This window comes from Hippoglossus hippoglossus, chromosome 14 (genome assembly GCF_009819705.1).
Source record: "Hippoglossus hippoglossus isolate fHipHip1 chromosome 14, fHipHip1.pri, whole genome shotgun sequence".
Lineage (NCBI taxonomy): Eukaryota > Metazoa > Chordata > Actinopteri > Pleuronectiformes > Pleuronectidae > Hippoglossus > Hippoglossus hippoglossus.
In genome coordinates, this window is record NC_047164.1 from 15,759,746 (window position 1) to 15,779,677 (window position 19,932).

Sequence of the window (19,932 nt, forward strand, 5' to 3'; positions counted from 1 at the left end):
CCTGCACCAGAAGCAGCTGAAGACACAGCACCAGCTCCACTGTGCTTTACAGATGAACTTGTGTGTTGTGGATCATGAGCAGATCCTTTCACTCTCTCCTCACTCTGATCCTTCCACCAAGTTGGAGGAGGTTGATCTTTTTTAAAATCTTGGTCTCTTTGTTCCAGAGCTTTTGCAGCTCATCTCTTCTGATGTCAGTGACTGTTGTTTTGGGGTTTTTCTTCTCTCACAATGTTTCAGTCATCAACTGCTGTTGTTGCCCCTGGCCAACCTGTTTGATGCCCAATGGACAATGGCTGTGCAGTGTTTCAGATCGATTTCCCCCTTTTTCTTTGCTTCAAAATAGTTAGCTATTAGATGTTTTAAACAATCAATTACTCCATCCATCAATCAATCTTAAAGTCAAAACCTGGGCAATAAGAAACACCGTCAGTCACAGGTTCCAATGTTTTCTCGGATTAAAAAAATTTGTAGGTTCAAACAAAAGGTGCCATGTCCTTAGTCAACATATCTAGATGCAAATATGGGGAAATAAAAGCTGAACTCTTATCTCATCTTCAACTTTTGACTGTCTTCAGAGAACTGCTAAAACAAAAGAATTGGCTTTGAGGTTCCATTAGCTCTGCACTGTATGCACCATAAATATGTTTTTCTAAATGTGGATCAAGCAGTAAGCAATGTGAAGAAATATTGAGTCAGACAAAAAAAACAACACATGACATATTTTTCTGAATATATCTATATTGCTTGCACTTTGAAAGTTTAACAGAACAGCTCACAAACGGCATCTGAAAAGCAAATTTGGAGAAACTATCCCCGATCACAGGGATTCACTGCATAAAGTGAATCACATAAAGTGAAAATATCGACTGTGCCAGACAAAGTGTGACAGCAAAAGTAAACACAACTATTTCATTTTTTTCTGTAATGCTCCGAGTTAGGACAAGTATTTCAATAGACTGCATCAGTGTTCAAGTTACTGTAGAAATTAGACCAAAAGAAATACTGATTTCATTCCGTAGTAACTGTGATTGAATGTAAAGATACAGAGGAGACTGAGCAGGGCTGCAGAAGTGTGTCTGGGAGCAGAGAGTCCGCGACATGCCGTTTGGCGGTCGGTGTACTGATTGGCTGAGGGTATCCACTGGGACAAATGTGACCACTAGCGCATTCGCATGTGCAGACTGTGCTTGGGTCCGTCCACCCGCTCCAGCTTCTCAAAGTGTTTCCTAGCATTACGGATATTGATGAGAGTGGCTGCAGAGGCTAGAAAATAGAAAATAGAAACATGATTAATTATCATTATTGTTTTAATCATACAGTCAAAGCAAAGGAAGGACATCTTCACTACTTACGAATGGAGGGGTCTGACATGATCACCATGACATATGTGTTGGAGGTGAAGACGTCAATGAAGGCTGCAAAGTTGGAGTTCCTCACTTCCATGCTTTGGAAAGAGGCTGCAAGTTTACTGGAAGCAAAATATTGGAAAAAAAGAAATCAGAAACATCATACAAGTGCAGCAGGTGATTTTGGCAGTAAAGGTGATGTTTTTGCAGAGTGAACTTACCTACAACTGAGTTTGAACTGTTTGATAATGTTACTGATCTTCTCGAATCTATGAGCATCACGCTGCTCTTTGCACTGATAGTGGGAGATCACCTGCATTTTACAAAAACACCACGTCACAATAACGATCAAAAGATGACTTTCATATCCAGGTTCAGATTTTCTGTCATGCAAAGGGAAGTGGTCGCTCTCACCAGGAAGGTGGCTCTCTCAAACAGAAGAACTTCATCTGCCTCAATGATTTGTGCAAAATTCCTCAGGTTCGTTTCCAGCTGCTGGACGTTTGGTATGAGCTGGTACACGATGCTCGACCAGGCCTGCAAACACACGTGAACATGATTTTGAGGCCCTTATCAACTTTATCAGCCAAACAATTCAATAAGCAACTGTATGTATTCACAACCTTATACAGGGTTTCGTCCCAGATCGATGTCCTGAAGCATGTGCAAGCCAGAGGTCGGGACAGTCTCTTTAAATCTTCTTCACGCTCCTTAAAGATCTGCAAAGACAATGAACACAGTAAAGTCAGCGGATCAGTGGAAACCGAGGCAGCGATGCAGGTAACGCTCTGTATTAACATCAAAAACACATGAATACATAAAGAAACTATACAGAAATCTATCTATAAATGAATGTGTAAAGTAATAGTAAATCCAATCTGCATGTCTTTAGACTGTAGGAGGAAGCCGGAGTAAACCCCCGCAAACACAAGGAGGACATACAAACACTATTCAGAAAGACCATGGCCTAAGAACCTTCCTGCTGTGAGGCAACAGTGCTAACCACATCACTATTTCTTTAGGTGGATGACTTGTGGGTTTTATTAATTTATTCCCATCTTCATAGGGACAATCCAACAATCATTAGCTTTATCTGAAATACCTTGATTCCATTTTAAGTTTCTGGTTACAGTGTGAATATTTGACATTGCAAAGAGAGCTACAATGTTCATGTGACAAAGGAGCAGCATCTCTGATGAATGACGTAGAAAATGTCAGGTAGAGCTCACCAAATCTCTCTGGTCTTCCTGCACCAGGTCCATTTTGTGCACGAGGCAGAAAACTTTGGCATCAGGGGAGTTCTGCAGGATGGCCTCCAGACATGACTGGTAGTAATGCATGTCTTTCTCCAGCTCCCGACTCTCAACATCGAATACGTAAATAAGCACCTCTACATTTCTGAAAATGTTGTCCCTCTGGCTGGTGAAGTAGTTCTCCATGAACGTGTCCTGGCTGTTGTGTAGAGAAGCACAGAGCAGTGTTTAACAGGTCGGATCAGGTAAAACACTTTGAATCGAATCTCGTCTAAGCACAGTAAATAAAAGAGAGATATACTTTACCCTCCACAGTCCCACAGGTTTAGAACAAGATTGCCAAGAAATCGTACATGCGAGTGCTCCACATCAACTACATTAAACAGAAGAATGACAAGACAATTTTAGATACAGTTAAAAAAAACACCCAGAACCAAAAATGTGTTGCTGTGTGGCACCTTTCTTTAAAAGCTCTTACTTGTAGCTCCAAGGCGGCGTGTGTCTCGAGCTATGTAGTTGGCAAAGATGATTGATCTCATGCTGGTCTTTCCAGAACCACTTTTCCCCATCAGTAGTACCTGAAAACACAAATACAACTGATTACACCATCACTAAAGTTGTGTATACTCACTGCTAAAATACTGCATTAGAATGGAGCATTTTAATGTTGTAGCTAGTGGAGATGGAGCCAACTTCAAATGATTTATAAAAGGATCTTTTTAAAAAGGCAAAACGAGACTGTTTTTAGACTGGCTGCTCGTTGAATTGTATTTATTGTATCTGTCTATTCATTTTACGTCTTAGACTGTTATACATTTATATTATTTAATTTAATTGTAATCACTCATTCAATTATTGACTTATATACTGTCTCTGAATATTTTCACTTTCTATCTCTGGTTTTACTTACTCCTCTTTTAGTATTTTATTTTGATCCTTTTCACATCTCTTGTAGTGTTTATTTATTTTATCTCTTTTTATTCTCTTTAGCTGCCCTCGATGTTTCCGCATTTCAAGTTTATGAGATTTACAACAGCAGTTCCTCAGTTCCTGTTAAAATGATTTTTAATTTGTTAGTGGATGGGGGAAGGGGTATGTTACCTCCGCTATGGAGATCATGTTTTCACCCCTGTACGTTTGTTTGTATGTTTGTAAATAAAACCAGAAAAAAAAAAAAACAGTATAGATTTCCAGTAAACTTGGTGGAAAGATGAGTTAGGGGAAGAACCCATTAAACTATGATAGGGTTTTCTTCAACATTTTCACAGGGAATAATTCATAAATCTTGATTACAAATTTTTTTTTAAAAACAGGCATATTCAGGGAGCTGATACCTATGAGTGTGTGAAATATGGAGCTGCTTGATTGGATTTAAAAAGGGACTGTTGGGCCTTCGCCAGAGGTATGAGCTCCTCTGAGAGCCATTCAAGATTTTATAGTTTTAATGTTTTCATTCTGTATTGCAGTTTGTGTCACATGGATTTTCATGACCGATTGACTGACAGCTTGATTATTAAAGCTCCTAAAAGCTGCACTACAGGAGATACTTGGGAGTAAACAAACTTCACCACTGCCTGTGACGTTGGACTCACCTTTTTCTTCATGGCTGTGCTTGACATCCCCCTCAGCAGACACGGTGTGGCGTGTTGCTGTGAGCCGCAGGTCAGGTGACTTCACTCGGCTCTTCTCCTTCAGCTGCGGAGCAAACACAAATATTTGTCACCGAGCTGACACTTAGCTCTGCTGAACCCGTGATCCCACAGGGGACACGTCTCTTCGCATACAGTCTGTGGCCTGAACACTCAAATCCGTGGACGGGTCGAAATGTTTAAACAGTCCGAAGCACACACGGGAATAATAAACCAACCTCTTATTTATGTCCATAAACTCTTTTCTGTGCTCCGGGATAAACACATAAGCTAATGCTAACGTGGCTAGCAGCACAGATCAGATAAATGTCAATTAGCTTAGCCAGGCTAAACAGCAAGATCGCTAAGTTAATATCCAGACACGCGTCGTCTACTCACCGCGTTTCTTCTGTTCAAACTGGTTTTCACTCTGTTCTTTCACTTGTTTGTACGAATACACTTGTTCACGTTACTTGGTGGAAGCAGGCAGTGAACTCAGGATCAGCTGCTTCCTGTTTACGCCAAAGTCACATGATGACAAACTGTGCTTCGGCCCTGGGTTCGGTCTCACAGGCACAGCAGACAGGATTAAATATTTATGTTCAGTTAATATTTATGTTCAGTTAATAAAAAAAAAAGAATGTTAAAGTTAGAACAACCGATCACATGTAAGTCTCATATTTATCCATTTTGGAAACGGAGAGTAAAAATGCCTTACAGTCATTACGCGGAGAAAAAAACAACTCTATTTCTTTCTCCCATTACTCTAAAAATATTTTTTGTTTTGTCAATATCAGTAAATTCAAGTGTAAAAATGTATGAAATAAATGTTTTAGAATTTTATGTTGTAATATAATGGTATATTATATAGTATAATGCAACTCAGCTATACCGATGTAGTATGAGCTACATTCAAGAAATAATTTTACTCTTAATTCTTTAAGTATATTTAAAAGCCAGTACTTACTTCATCCAAAAATGTAGTAAACTCATATTGAAAATGAGTTATTGGATTTTAATGTTTATTTTTTTTTTCCAGTTGTTTCTTTACTTGTTGCAGCTCCCTCTGAAATATGAAACTACATCTCCTCATTATTTAGGGTGGTTAGCTGGCTGTGGAAATAAATAAATTAAAAACCGTTCTTGTCATTGTCCTAATACACTGTTGTATATAAGCCTAGCTTGTGTTCTTTTTCTGCCTCACCCGTTTTCATACATTTATGTGCATACGTGCACACACCTCTTTTTTAATCTTTCCTAAACTCTACTGTTGGTTGAGCAGTCATATTGTTCATTTACCTTCCATTATGCTACAAAGTGTTTATTCTAATCAATGCTGCAAATACCTTTATCTTTCTGATGTTCTCCTTTACACATGGCATCTATCGCACTTCTGTCCATCCTGGGAGAGGGATCCCTCACATGTGGCTCTCTCTGAGGTTTCTACGTTCTTTTTACTCTGTTAAAAGGTTGGATTTTTTTTGTAGTTTTCCTTACTCTTGTTGAGAGTTAAGGGCAGAGGATGTCACACCTTGTTAAAGCCTTATAGACAAATTGTGATTTGTCAATATGGGCTATACAAATACAATTTGATTGATTGAATTTGATATAAAGAACTCATAAATTGCTCCAATGTTACTACCTCATTACTTTATACTGTTACCATATTATCCTACTACTGTTATAACGTTTTTATCCTTTTGTACTGTACATAAATTAGCAGTTTCCCTGTTCCAAACAATGGCCACCAGAAGGCAGTGAACATTAATGATAATATGTACACTGATGAAATCTGTCTTTTTCACATGTCAAGACAAAATATCAAACTAATAATGATATTCACTTCCACTTCACAATATGCATTAAAATGGATAAAACTGAAGGCTCTATATTTGGCAAAGCTGCTGAGCTGTAGTTGCTTAGAATGACCACGAGAGGGCAAAGAATGTGTAATTTAGAATATAATTTAATAAAATAAAGTGTCACAGCAGTTCTATGAGTATGATTACTTCTTAGGTGGCAATAATTTCCCATTGGACCACACAGTGCAAATGCACACACAATCAAATCAAATACTGGTATATATAAATAACATTACATACACCTATATAATGTTGATTCATGACACCTTTCATTTCCTGCTCACCTCAACAGTTTTAAGTGTCCATACTTCAGCAGAAAAAAACACAGCAATTTCTGAGATGTCACAGAGCTGTGGATATACGGTGTGTGTGTTTATCACCACAGACTGCACAGAGAGATTTATATGGATTTACTGAAAATGATAAATTCATTGAGAAGTCAACACAATAAAAGTATTATAAAACTTTATTGTTTACTTACTGTATTACTAATCTCCAAACTGAAACCCCCTCCCAAACAATCAGTGAAGATGACCAGTCTCAAACACACATAGGCTAATCACCCGGTATCTTCTTAAAATATTTGTCAGAAGTAAAATAAAACAAATCAACACAAGTTTTCTATTCACCAGTTAGAAGGAGGAAGAGGAGGTCTTTCATTCTCTGATAAAAGAAGAGAAAAGGCATATGCTGTCTGCAATCATGCACATACGAAGAAAAAAAACTGAAACCCATTATCCAAAAACCTTCAGCTTATAAACCACAAGTAGGAATAAATTGTATATAAATAATATACAGGGTAATCACTGTTGCAATCCTAAATAATTTCATGTGTGGAGATTTTAAGCATACACATTTAACAGTTCTGTTAGCTTGGGGTGTCTTATCGATGAGGTTATCAAAAACATAGAACCAGTGAGGGCCGTTATGTGAGGGAAAAAAAACAGATACAGCAATTCTTCCAGAGAGACATTAAATGTAAAGAGGACCTAAGAGATATAAAGTGTTTGGGGGTAATATTCAGGTAGTGACGTCCGCTGCAGTCGTCCGTTACATTTGATCTCTGAGTTTGGCGAGCCTATTGGAGAGTTCATCCTTTGGACAAGAGAGAGCAAAGACAGACAATGAGGATGAAGATGATGATGACGGAAGAATCAGGGTTATTCAGAGAATATCTTTTTTTACGCCTGGGCCACTGTAGATGTCTGAGCGGCAGGTGTGCATCACAATTTTCATTTCATTTTCATTTGGTTTAAATTCCTTGTTTTGACAAACATTGTGTTTTTCACTAAAGGTAGAAAACATTCAAGTTCATGTAGCAGCAACAGTAGTGATTTTTTTTTAATGTATATTTGTGACTTAAAGGGATAGTTCACCAGAATAATTTAAATTCACTCATTATCTGCTCACCACTATGCCGATGGAGGGGTGGGTGAAGTGTTCAAATCCACAAAACACTTATGGAGTCTCGGGGGTAAACTTTGTTGCCGCAGAATCAGTAAACCCCTGAAAGTGTTTTGTGGACTCAAACACTTCACCCACTCCTCCACCGTCATATAGGTGGGTAGATAATGAGTGAATTTTCTTTTTTAGGTGAACTATCCCTTTAAGTGTAAAACAAGGATTTTGTGAAAAGTAGGATTGTACCTGTTCTGCAGAGGCCACGCTGGTGCCCACTGATCCGGTCTGTCCCTGGGGGAGCTCCATGTTCAGGTCCAATCTAAACACACCAGCATTTAAAACTTACATTTAGATTAAAGCCACAGTGCCTTTGCTTACACTTTACTGAATAATACTTTTTAAAATATTCCTCAAATGTTTGTCAAATTCTTTGACAGAAACAACACTTCAACCTATGCCTGAAGTCTATGAATACAAATATCTGTTTATCTATATACAGATCTAATATTATTGAAAAGAATATATTGGTGGGTGAAAAACTAAAAACTTACCCTGCTTCATCTGCCAATTCATGCAGCAATGAATCCACTTGGTTCTGAAACACACATTAACATTAACAAATTAGAAAAATTTGATATACAGCTTGTTTGTTTAAAACACTGTGAAACCACAAGAATGACTAGTCGAACAGAGACACGTACCTGTGGTGTCGTGAGTGTTGTCGTGCTGCTCATGGTGTCCTCCATTTGGGCTGTCTGAACATCCAGAGTCTCAAACTGCCGTTCAAATTTTTCCATGAGAGCTGAAATCTGAAAGAAAAGAGGTTGATGAATTGTTTGATGACTCAAGGACAAAAAGACGATGAAAAATATTACTTCCATGTGTAAATGCCACTCACCTTCTCTAAATTCATACTCTTTAGGGTCATGTCCATGCCTTTCACCACTCCACCCATAGATTTAGTGACCTGTGAAATAAAATTAGCAAAATTATTATACATTAAATTATCAAAACAGAAATAAAAACTAAGCTTTAGAGTCAGGATTTCCAATCGCCAGCCAGTAATTGATTTTCTAGGCCTACAGCAATATGCAAGGACCCTGTGTTCAACGTACCTGGTTCAATGTCACTGCAGTTTGAACCCTTGATGCGACGGCCTCTACCCGAGCGCTCATCCTCAGGAAGTTCACAGACTGGTTCTTCTGTCTGATGGCGTTCTCTGCATGGATCCTCGCCACTTCCGTATTCCCCTTCTGTATGGCCTAGAGACCACACACAAATATTGTGGTTCAGTAAAGAAATAATCAGGCAGCTTCCCTTAGTAATGTGTTATTATGATGACTGGTTTCAGAGGTGCAACTTACTTTCTTGACTTTCAACTTCTCTGCTTTTTCCTCTTTGTCACATTTCTTGGAGTTTCTTTGGAGATCTTTGGCCGCCATTTTTAAATTAAAGAGATGTTCTGAAACATGAGGTTAAGGAAGAACAAAGTCCAAACAAAAACAACAATTCATTGTTTCGACCATCAGTTATGTCCTGTGGCACTGGGCTGTCCAGCTAATAATATCAGCCAACCGCGATATAATTAGGGCTCTAAATCGAAATAGCACAAAATCTTTACCGCACATTAAACCTGGAGCCTTCTAGTTGCTTTAAAAGACCAAGAACTAAGGAGAATTGCCTGCTTAGCTCCGTTTGTAATCCAACCTTGGATCTAAATTTCTATCTTCTAACCTTAATGGGTTTAATACACAGCTAGACCAATACATCTGCCATGCTGATATATTGGCCTCAGTGTGCATGTCATGATGATAAGAACCAGGAAATGTCAGGACTGAATTTCCAAACTAGTGTTGAAGTCAGTAAAGAGTGCATTTACACAGGGTAAATATAAATGAAAGAAAATCTAAGAGATCAGACTCAAGATGATTGTTTGTGTTAAATCCTATTGGACAGTATACTTGATTTTTAAAACTCAAGTATAAGCTATTTGTTCAATGTATTATTTTGTTTAGTAATGGTATACATGGTAATGACTGAATCTATGTTGTTTGTTATGCGGAAAGATTACCCATCCAGATACTTATTGTGACCTCAATAAATGTTTAAATGCCTCTTGAAATCAAAGTGTTTGACTCATGTCAACAACAGCTCAGAGATCTCTGACTCGGTCACCTTTTAACTACCTGAACTACATTCAGTACCTTCAGGAAGTTTACACATTTACAGTCTTTGTCAACTATTAATTGTTCTAGTTAACTTTCAGTTTGAAGCCTATAAAATCCTGTATATCTCAGTTCACAGTTTGGAAACCGCTCTTGACTTTATATCGAGGCAGAGACAAACAGGTTGTTATCTAACTGCTATTGTTGGAGTTTCCCTTTAATTGGCCTGTTTGTTTCCCTCATGTTAAACCTTCGTGGTGTTTAAAAAAAGACAAGATCACCATGAAAACACACATCCGCTCTGTTCTTCATTAGTGAGAGTATCAACCAGCCCCCTGACTGCATCGGTTAACCTGTGAACCAGCAGTTGGGTATTTCCAGACACATTAAAGCCTGCCAGGCCTTCAGCCCGCGTCTCTGTTACGACGCCTGGAGTCGACTAGAAGAAGTCCGGGTTGACTAATAAGACATTACTTATTTCTTTAAGTGAACATGTGACCCATTTATCTACGTTTCCTACGTCTGGACCCATAAATCCCACCGAGAACCACCGTGTTGCTGTCGCTGTCGCAGCCCTCTCGTAATGACGTTACACCGCAGTCCCAGCTCCTTTCTTCTCCGCAGTTTTTTTTAAAAGGATACTGTCCATAGTGGAAGGCATCTTGACGCTGCTCCTCTCGGTTATTCCCGCTGCTCTCCTCGCGAACACTTCACCACCAATAATCTGCTGAACAAAACCGAACTCGTCGGGGGAGAAACTTCTGCCTGTTTGGGTTTCGGTCGTCGAGCGCTCCTGCACTTCCGGGTGTCTAACCAAAATATCAGTGACGTCACAGTCACGTGCACGTGGTATTCCATTCTACGTCACGAGGAAGCTGCCCCCCCCCCCTGCCTCCCCCCTGCCTCCCCCCTGCTCTCTCTCCTCTCCTCTCCCACGCGTAAAATATGAATGAAAAGAAGAAAAAAGAAAAACAAGCTGTTGACAAATAAACACTTTTCAACGTGTTTGATTATTTGTTGTCGCGAGTGAACCGGAGGTGGGGGGCTGGGGGGCGGGGAGGTGGGCGGTGATCGCGGCTGATTGATGATCAGATTTACGGTGTGGATCGCGGCGGGGAGAGGGGATGACTCACTCCGCCTGATGCGATGCTTCACCCCGCATCGGCTCCTCGGCAGTGCGGTGGCGCGCCGGTAGTTGAAGCCTGACACGTCGGTGCGCGATGCTCCTCCGCCGATACAAAACAAACTTTATTCAAAAGCAGTGAGGGGGAGAAAAGGGAAAAGTGTTCCCACGCACACACACGCGCGCCCGGCTTGTTTCCAACTCGCGCGGCCGAGCGTCGTGATTTACCGTAAATTTCGTGACGCCTGATTGCCATGGAAACAGTGCTCCCTGCGCTGAAGTGTCCGTGTTAAGTTCGGCATCAACCTCTCAGCGGGGGTCGGATAAAACCTGTTGGCCACAGCTCGCTGCTTCTGTCATCTCCTGCCTTTACTTTACACTCGCATCTGGACACACAGCAGGTGAGCTGCCTTTTCTTTTACTGTGTCTCATTCTGACAGCTATTAACCTCATTGGTTCTTCTTCTCCATCATCACATGAGACAGTTTCAGACATAATATCAGTCATTGTTTTGGGATGGCTGTCAACTTAAAAGCTGCGATCCATGTGTTAAATGTGCCGTAAAATGCACGTTTGAACTAATTGGAAGCATCGTGTTAAGTTTAGAGAACAATGGATTGCACATTAGAAAGAAAACAAATGGCCTGTGCAAAAATGCTGCTGCAACAGTTTTTGAAAAAATATCCACATATATGAAACCAGATCACGAATAATAAAATCAGTGATGTGCTATATTCAGTTCAGCAGGTTTAGTGGTCAGGCCCCCTGAAGTGGTGCATTTAGTTTTTTGCGCACAGGGAAAGGATCCAGGAGAACCAGTGTGTGATGCTTCCTTCAGTGGCTGTATGACTCATATAGTCTTATCTATAAAGAAGCCAAGAGGCTCAGGAGCAGTCCTGCTGCAGGACCGAGCTGATGTAACCCGGGAGATTCACTAGAGAGTGCTGTGGGCCACACTTCCCCATGTGGCCCCAGTCACATAAACCACAGTATCTACAGCCACTGAACGGAACCACATCCTCACTGGTGGCGATGGCCGCAAAAATACACTGAGGAACACACACGAGGCTGTCCACGCACTGTGCACTCAACAGATGATCCGGTGCTGTTTACAGATGCATCACATGGCCAGGTCCGTTTGAAAACAATACTAATATAACCATCGCATATTATTACACATATATATAGTATTTATATGAACCTTTTATCACCCTGACTGTGTTTATAGTAGTTTTGTATAATCCATCAACATTTTTTTTAAACTGTTGCATAATCTGCTTTCATCTAAATTATATGTAAAATTGGTAAATAAGAGAAGGATCTAGATGGAACACGGATCAGGTTTAATGATTCATAATAATAATAACAACAACAACAACAACAATAATAATAGAACTGAAGAAGCCTCTTGGATGAGAGGTGTGAAGTCTTCAAGAAACCCAAGCAAGTCCAGTTTCCGTATATGTACACTTACAACTCCTGAGCATACAATGACCTGGATGACTGCATGAGAATCTTCAGGTAAACAGATAAAATACTCAGTAGAGTGCATACTGCCCGTGTCCACAAGTCCCCTTAAGAAACCACATTTAAATTCACTACATCCATATTGTTATTTGGATCTGCACCAAATTGTACACACTCATAAATATCAGTCCCTTAAACACTATCTCACAATGTTGAAGTTGGTGAAATCAAATCCCTCTATCCACCCCCAGATCTGGATCCACACCAAAATGTAAGTTTCATGATAATCCATCAAGTAGTTTTTGCACAATCCTGTTAACTAACAGACAAACAAACACATAAACACACACACACACACAAATTATGATAGAAGGCCTACGTAATGTTTCAAGAGGTATAGATCTAATGACCTGAAAGTTGATGGATCTTCACATTATCTCTCAAGTGTTATGAAATTGCACTGATTCACATATCTCTGGAAAACCATTGTGTGAGTATTATTATGGTGGAGCAAATATCAGAAAAAACAAGCAACTATGCCTTTCAGTTTATATAGCGTGCACTTAAACGTACATACTAAAGCTCCTTTATGTTGAGTTTTTGGTTGTGAGATTATTTTCTCAAAATGATTTGTCTCAAAAGAAAATTCCAGTTAGAACTGGGGGAAATTAACCCCCCTCTCTCCTTTATAGAAATGTTTAGTATGATGCGCTGATGTTGGCTGACGCATAAAGGAAGAAAAAAAGATCATTAAAAGGACTTTATAACGAGTTGAGGGATGATGAGAGAGCATTCATTTTTCAGAACACCCTGAGGATCCTTAACTGATCCCTCATCCCTGCTGTTGTCATAAACATATCTGAGAGTGTGAGGATCTTTTAAAGCTTCCAGCAATAGACAAAAACAAAATCGGACATTTTCTTCAGTAGTGAGTGAGTCAGCGAACATGACGTACTCTCACAAATGCATTCTCCCATTATAACAGCAGGAATAAACACATCGTCAATCAGCTGCATGCTGCGTATTAGAAACAGTCAAGTGTATAAGCACAGCGGTGTATGCCTGCTCTGCCATGACAAGTTTCATGTGCAGCTAATTCAGCCCTCATACATCTCTCAACCAAGGTTGACTCTGTGTCTGAGAGCCAGTGAATGACACGCTGCAGGTGAGTCACCTGTAAGCAGCAAATGGCTGCATGATCATGGAGGAGATTCAACATGGCGACTGCTGAATGTTTCCAACACGTCAAGTGGCACGAGAGGCAGCTTTTGATGTTCCCAGTGCCACTGGAATGTCCCGTAACAAAAGAGTTCATTTCAAAACTCACAAAGCATTCCGGGAGGAGTTGGAAAGTAGGCACAGTCATATCAATCTTAGCTCATCTACAGCCACACCTTACAAATTAACTTTCTGCACAAGATTAGAAGTTTAAAAAATGTAAGGACTTATCTGTAGAACATTCAGTCATGATCTGTGATATAATTTCTTGTTGCTTATTGAGTTTTCTGTGCAAGATCGACATGTTTAAACTGTGGTTTATTTTTGAGCTGCAATTTAGTTACCTTTGCTATATGTTATGCTAGTGGCCGTATACAAGACTAATTAATCACTTACTCACTCCTCTGAGCTCACGTTGAGTTTTGTAGCTGCCATATGAGTTTAAAGGTTCAGTGTGCATGATTTACTGACATCTAGTGGTAAGGTCGCACATAGCAGCCAGGTGAATATGATTTCCCCAACTCTTCCCTTTCCAAGCGAGTAGCAGTGCATTCAGTGGCCTTCAGGTTACCAAGAGGCTCTCTCCAGAGCCAGTGTTTGGTTTGTCCATTCTGGGCTACCGTAGACACATGGCAGTGCAACATGGTGGAGGACCCGTTCTCAATGTACATGTAAAGAATTTATGTATATCTTATTCATATTATGTCAATAGATCCTCCATAATTCCACACACTGATCCTTTAATGCAGACTTTCAAATCTAGCTGATCGAGTGGGACATGGGTTGCTTAAATGCGTTTTTTGCATTTGAAACTTTCAGGACCTGGGGGAAACCCCAAAAGACAAGACATTCAAGCAAGCAAATGAGAGAAAAATATTCTTAACGATAAAGATGTATACAAGGTGATAGGATGATGTGAAGAAAAAAAAAGTGATTTGTTCCACATTGCCATTTGTAAAGGGCATCTTGCACTGAAAACAAAAGGGCAAGGCTATTGGTTTATGTTGCTCTAAGAAAAAGCAGTGTTTGTTAGATCATGGCAGACGTTAGCTGTAGTGTGATAAATATGTCTGACCTCTCTTTCACAGGTAAGGATGATGGAGCTTCAAATAGAGAAGAGGTTCCACAACTTGACCCTTGAGCAAATCCAAGCTCTGGACAAGGTCTTGACCGAGGTCATCCCCATCCACGGACGAGGAAATTTCCCCACCCTGCAGGTGAGAGCGAAAGACATTATCCGCGTGGTGAAGGATCGGCTGGTCGAGAGAGACATCCAGGTGAAAGACATACGGCTCAATGGTGCGACCGCCAGCCACATCCTGGTGAAGAATAACGGCCTGGGCTACAGGGACCTGGACATCATTTTCGGAGTGGAGCTGCCCAGGCAGGAGGACTTCCAGGTAATTAAGGATGTGGTGCTGGGCAGCCTGCGAGACCTCCTCCCCTGCGGAGTTAACAGACGGAAAATCACTTGCCTGACAATGAAGGAAGCCTATGTGCAAAAAATGGTGAAAGTTTTCAATGAGCATGACAGATGGAGCCTCATCTCACTGTCGAATAACAGAGCTAAAACCGTGGGGCTCAGGTTTGTTAGTTCCCTGCGAAGACAGTTTGAGTTTAGCGTGGACTCGTTCCAGATAATATTAGACCGCATTCTTGAGTCCTACTGGGAGACTGAGAGGAGGCAAGGAGGGCAGTTGCCAATGAAACCTGGGAATTTGGCTAAATCAGACAATGAGGAGGAAATGAAAAAGAAGGAGCAAGCAGGCGTTCTTCCAGATGCTGGGGGGGATATTGAAAAACGCTCAGCGATGGCAACCGGTGAGGAAAATCAGTGTCTGGAAGGAGTAGTTTCTGTGCATGAGAAGGAGCTTCCACAGGCTAATATTGAGCGTGATGATGGGAAGCATGAGGCCCAGCAGGTGTTAGAGGCAGAGAGCAGTAACTTACAGCAGGAGGAAGAGGAAGTAGAGGGCATTGAGGATGTTGTTTCAGAGGAGGACATTGTTTTTGAGCTGTGTGAGGAAACTGGAGAAGAGAAAGAACAGTTTCACAGTGATTTTCCTTTAGCTTCAACACCTAAAACTTTATTTGCAGACGTCAGGGATCCACAGATGACACACGCCTGTTTAAAGCTACAGGGCAATGAAGAGCTGTGTGAGTCACAAGCTTCCCAACCAGTGTCTATTAAGCATATGGCAAAGTCAACTCCACACGAAGTTGTCCATTGTGAAGAAAATGCTCATTTCAAAGTAGACTCTGTAATCTGCAAAACTGAAAAGACCCCAGACCCACAAGACTCACAGCTTGAGTTCTCCTTCCCTCCTCCAGCTAAGAAAACCTGCAGCACATCACAGGACGTAGTACCAGGCTTTTGCCCCTTACCCAAATTACAGAGAAAAATGTCTCGGAAGTTGATCAGTAAACCTGAGAAATGGTCTCTTCTCACAGATCTGTCAGATCTTACAACACAGCTGTTTCCACCCATAGAAATCCCCAAACCACTTCAGCCGAAGCCTTCGTCCCTGGACACCGCTCAGGTTCAACGCTCAATTGAACCGGGCGCCCAGTCGGAGAACTTTGAGGGTAAAGATGCTCTCACAGTTCCCTCATACAGTCCAGCCAGTACGCCTCAGGGGGCCACTGGCTCAAATGAAACCACAGAACAAACTGTTAAACCAAAACGCTCAAAGAAGCCTCCTGATTCAGAGACTCAGCGCCACACGTGTGCAGCAAACATGGCCACGCAGCCTCAGGTCGTCGAGCAGAAACCTGAAATGACGGATACAGTCCTGAACAGGTGTGGGTCAAGCTCATGGGCCGGGGCAGCGGGGGAGCCCACCATCACCATCGAAGCTGAGTGCATGTACGGAGACTTTGAGCAGGCGTTGGAACACCTTCGCCGCCGTCTCATCGCCACCCACAACCCAGAGGAGATCCGAGGAGGGGGCCTGCTGAAATACAGCGACCTGCTGGTGAGGAACTTCAGGCCGGCCAGCGAGACAGAGATCAAGTCGCTGGAGCGGTACATGTGCTCCCGCTTCTTCATCGACTTTCCTGACGTGAGCGAGCAGCAGCGCAAGATCGAGGCCTACCTGCAGTGCCACTTCATGGGCAGCGAGGAAACGAGCAAGTATGACTTCCTGATGACCCTGCGACGCGTGATAGACGAGAGCACGGTGTGTCTGATGGGACACGAGAGGAGGCAGACGCTCAATATGATCACGGTGCTGGCCCTGAGGGTACTGGGTGAGCAGAACGCCATCCCCAACACGACCAACGTCACCTGCTTCTATCAGCCGGCCCCGTACATGACGGAGCCCATTTACAACAGCTACTTCATCACCCAGGCCCAGCCACCGCTCGTCTACCACCCCTACCCTCTCCACGTGCACATGCAGACTGGCCTGGTGTAGCTACAGTGGCGTGCCCACAGGGAGTCGTGTCAGCTTTCAGCATGGTGCTCTGCACACAGAGGCACACGTGGAGGTTTTAGCAGCAACAAGCAACCACGGGCGTAGTGTTGTTTCATACTTTGAAATCCCTCCTGCTTATGACATGAGAGATCCTGACGGGTCCGAACTGAACAGGCTCTGGAGGCAACGCATGTCACCCTTTGAAGACGAAGACTTTTGAAAAGGAAAGAAACGCAAAGAGTCGAATTTTACTCGAGCTTGTAGAAAGGATTTGATTGAAGTGGAGGGACTTTGTTTGAGGCTGTTTCAGCTCAGTTTTGGTCGGGCTCTGCACTGGTCACACTGCCCTGGTGGAGGGAACGTTGCCATGTGATCATTCTTCACAGCAACAAACATATTATAAAACATAATCTCTGAATCATCTGGTGGCAACAAAAAAACGTAGTTTGGATGACGTTTGAATAATGATAAATCGTTTCCAGTGGGTTCAACCCTCATGTAGCTGTTTCGTGAAATACCATCCTCTGTAGATTAAAAATCAGCACGTGTGTATTCACTGTATAGAAATAGGACACCAGACATACATGAGCAAAATTTGCCGTGGTATTTCCATGATGTCATATGTTCTGTATTTGTGAATGTAAATAGCTAATAGGCAGAAACAACAGAACCCAGATTCAGTAAAATGATGGACAATGCGAAATATTTGGGGATTTTGAAGCGGGGTGAACCTTGGATCAATCTATTAAAAAAAACTTAATTCTGTAAGTATTTCTCTAAACATTGAACATTTGTTGCAAAATACGCAACACTAAGTGTAAACATTTAGAAAATCTGCTTTATTTATTATTTATATATTTGTTTTACTGGAAACAACTCTTCACAGATGTTGATTGAATCCTGATTGGTTCACATAAATACGTGACTTCACATTTTTCCAACACCATACTGCCCACTTCAAACCACTGAGAAAACAAACCTCAAGTGTTTTCTCTAAATGTTAAAAAAGTATTTAAAAGATGAATATGTAACTTTTACCTATAAAAGTAGAAAAAATAAATGTAGTCACCCCCCTAATATCAGTCAAAAGATAAATAGTTTCTAGCGTTGAGTGCATACGGTCAGTCTCCTTCAGAAACTCCATTTTAATTTACATGCAGATTTTTATTGGGATCTGCACCAAACCGCACACACCTATAGATCAGTTCTCTAAACATGACAGATTTTCTTCATAAAGATCCATGAATTATTCTCTGAGAAATCAAGGAAAATGTTGAAAATGTCTCCGTTTTGCAATATTAAAGACATTAAAAAAATCCTGGATCTGAACCCCTGATCTGGATTCACTCCAAAATTCAGTGGGTTCTTCCCTGAGTCATGTCCCACCCCTCCACAAAATTTGGTTCAGTAGTTTATGTGTAATCCTGCTAACTAACAGACAAACAGACAGACAAAAACACCATAGTGGATTTAATAACAACACCCGTTTTCTGACCCGTCTCCCCTCATGATAATTCTCATAAAGCCCCTGAGAATATTAAAGCAAACTCAGCGTTGTTGTGATCCCACTCAGTGACAGATGTTATGGTTTGAGGGTGTGTTTTCCTTGTACTTGCATTGTAACCGTCTAATGTAGTGCACTGAGTTATGAACTTGGAACTGTGGCTGTATCTCTGAATCCATCCTGCATTTTGCCAAATAGATTCATATTCTCATATTCCTCATGAGAGAAACATCACAGGGACTTGCCTGCTGGGGGCTTAATGAAGAAAGACATGTTTTTATGTTCACAAATTAAGAGTGAACAGCTGAAAATGCAGAGTGCATGTTTGTTTCCCCTCAAAGTTCCCAATCCCCTCTTCAACAGGTCGTGTCTGTTGCCACTGTTGTGCGCTGTTATGGCACATTTCAACACTTCTTGTCCCTGTATGTCTGTTTATTGTGTTTGCATAAACAGTTCATGTACTCAGTATTAAAAAAAACACAGAGGTTCGGATGTGTGAACTGTTCACACTAAGTCATGTGTAACTAAATGCAGATACGTGTTGTGGAGTAAATACGGTGTTTCAGATGTGCTTGTGAATCTCTTATGAAGTATTGAAGACATCTAGAATAACGTGTGCAGTTGTGCCCTACGTAGATTTTAAGTGACGTATCTATCTTGAGACTGTGGGTGTGTTGTATGTGTATCTTTAAGGAACCGTTTCACCAGTGGAGAATGTCAAAATATTTCTGTTCTAATATCTCGTTGCTCAGATTGTTGTTGTGATAATAAAAAAATAACACAACCACTTTTTGTCTGGAGTCTGAGTCTCACTGACATCAGCTTATTTTCATTAAGCTGCAGGGGCAGCCATTTGTGTAATTGTGTTGGCACGCTTTTTTCAATTATGGGGGATAGTCACATTTTCAAACGTTACTTTGAACAAGCTCGAGTTTTATCAGATTGTTTATGTTCTCATCAGGTGTTGTTACTGGCACAGATATATTGGCCTTTATACAGGCACTTTTTCAGTGGTCAGAAATGAATATTTAAGTAACAGGTCATTTATATGTATGTCTTTATGCTCACACATGACCTAAGATGAAATATGACATTTTAAATGACCAGTTTTTCACATTTCATTTTACATTATATTGCTGCATCACACGTTTAGATTTGCTGTTTTCCTGCCAGTCGTGTGTGGTAAAAATGTCTATATTAATATTTCAATCATACTTGATTTGATGTTATTAAGAGTAATAATAAGTCTGTTAATGCATTGGTTTAATTTGGAACAGAATAAATTCACAATAAGTCCCACTGTTCCTCCTCAATCCTGTCACTGACACTTTTCGGATCATCCTGTTCTTAGATAAACTGAGGACACTTGAAATATTGTATGAACTGATCGAACTCAGCAGTATGATTCATCTGAAGCCTCAGTTTCCCCCCCAGACAGCTGTCTATTTTCAGTCCTGTGACGGTTTACTGGTGTATTTATAGTTTCTTGATTCTTTATATGCATTACACACACGTTTGCAGGGGTATATTTGCATATTCCACTGCT

General features: G+C 41.0%; 3 protein-coding genes across 3 annotated transcripts; 1 reads left to right on the plus strand and 2 right to left on the minus strand.

Annotated features, from left to right (window-relative positions):
* Positions 1-723: 723 nt before the first annotated feature.
* Positions 724-4,788, minus strand: rraga (Ras-related GTP binding A). The gene is made up of 10 exons (XM_034607105.1): positions 4,630-4,788; positions 4,195-4,297; positions 3,081-3,180; positions 2,909-2,975; positions 2,579-2,801; positions 1,973-2,068; positions 1,764-1,886; positions 1,571-1,662; positions 1,356-1,471; positions 724-1,266 (listed from the first exon to the last, which is right to left on the minus strand). Exons 2-10 carry the CDS (start codon positions 4,219-4,221, stop codon positions 1,163-1,165), a joined length of 948 nt encoding a protein of 315 aa, XP_034462996.1. The 5' UTR covers positions 4,222-4,297; positions 4,630-4,788; the 3' UTR covers positions 724-1,162.
* Positions 4,789-6,733: 1,945 nt separating this feature from the next.
* chmp1b (chromatin modifying protein 1B) lies at positions 6,734-10,478 on the minus strand. Its single transcript, XM_034606835.1, has 8 exons — positions 10,301-10,478; positions 8,858-8,955; positions 8,609-8,755; positions 8,392-8,460; positions 8,195-8,302; positions 8,045-8,088; positions 7,740-7,812; positions 6,734-7,187 (listed from the first exon to the last, which is right to left on the minus strand). Exons 1-8 carry the CDS (start codon positions 10,317-10,319, stop codon positions 7,143-7,145), a joined length of 603 nt encoding a protein of 200 aa, XP_034462726.1. The 5' UTR covers positions 10,320-10,478; the 3' UTR covers positions 6,734-7,142.
* A 149-nt stretch (positions 10,479-10,627) lies between these two features.
* LOC117774420 lies at positions 10,628-19,173 on the plus strand. Its single transcript, XM_034606834.1, has 2 exons — positions 10,628-11,182; positions 14,555-19,173. Exon 2 carries the CDS (start codon positions 14,561-14,563, stop codon positions 16,880-16,882), a length of 2,322 nt encoding a protein of 773 aa, XP_034462725.1. The 5' UTR covers positions 10,628-11,182; positions 14,555-14,560; the 3' UTR covers positions 16,883-19,173.
* The last annotated feature ends 759 nt before the right edge of the window (positions 19,174-19,932 follow it).

Coding starts and splice junctions, on each gene's coding strand:
- rraga (XM_034607105.1), bottom strand. CDS start 4,221: ATGTCAAGCACAGCCATGAAGAAAAAG. Junction 3,181..4,194: donor GCACAGCCATGAAGAAAAAG/GTGAGTCCAACG, acceptor TTGTGTTTTCAG/GTACTACTGATGGGGAAAAG. Junction 1,887..1,972: donor GGGACGAAACCCTGTATAAG/GTTGTGAATACA, acceptor GTGTGTTTGCAG/GCCTGGTCGAGCATCGTGTA.
- chmp1b (XM_034606835.1), bottom strand. Junction 8,756..8,857: donor AGAAGTTGAAAGTCAAGAAA/GTAAGTTGCACC, acceptor TGTGGTCTCTAG/GCCATACAGAAGGGGAATAC. Junction 8,461..8,608: donor CTGCAGTGACATTGAACCAG/GTACGTTGAACA, acceptor TTTATTTCACAG/GTCACTAAATCTATGGGTGG.
- LOC117774420 (XM_034606834.1), top strand. CDS start 14,561: ATGATGGAGCTTCAAATAGAGAAGAGGTTCCACAACTTGACCCTTGAG.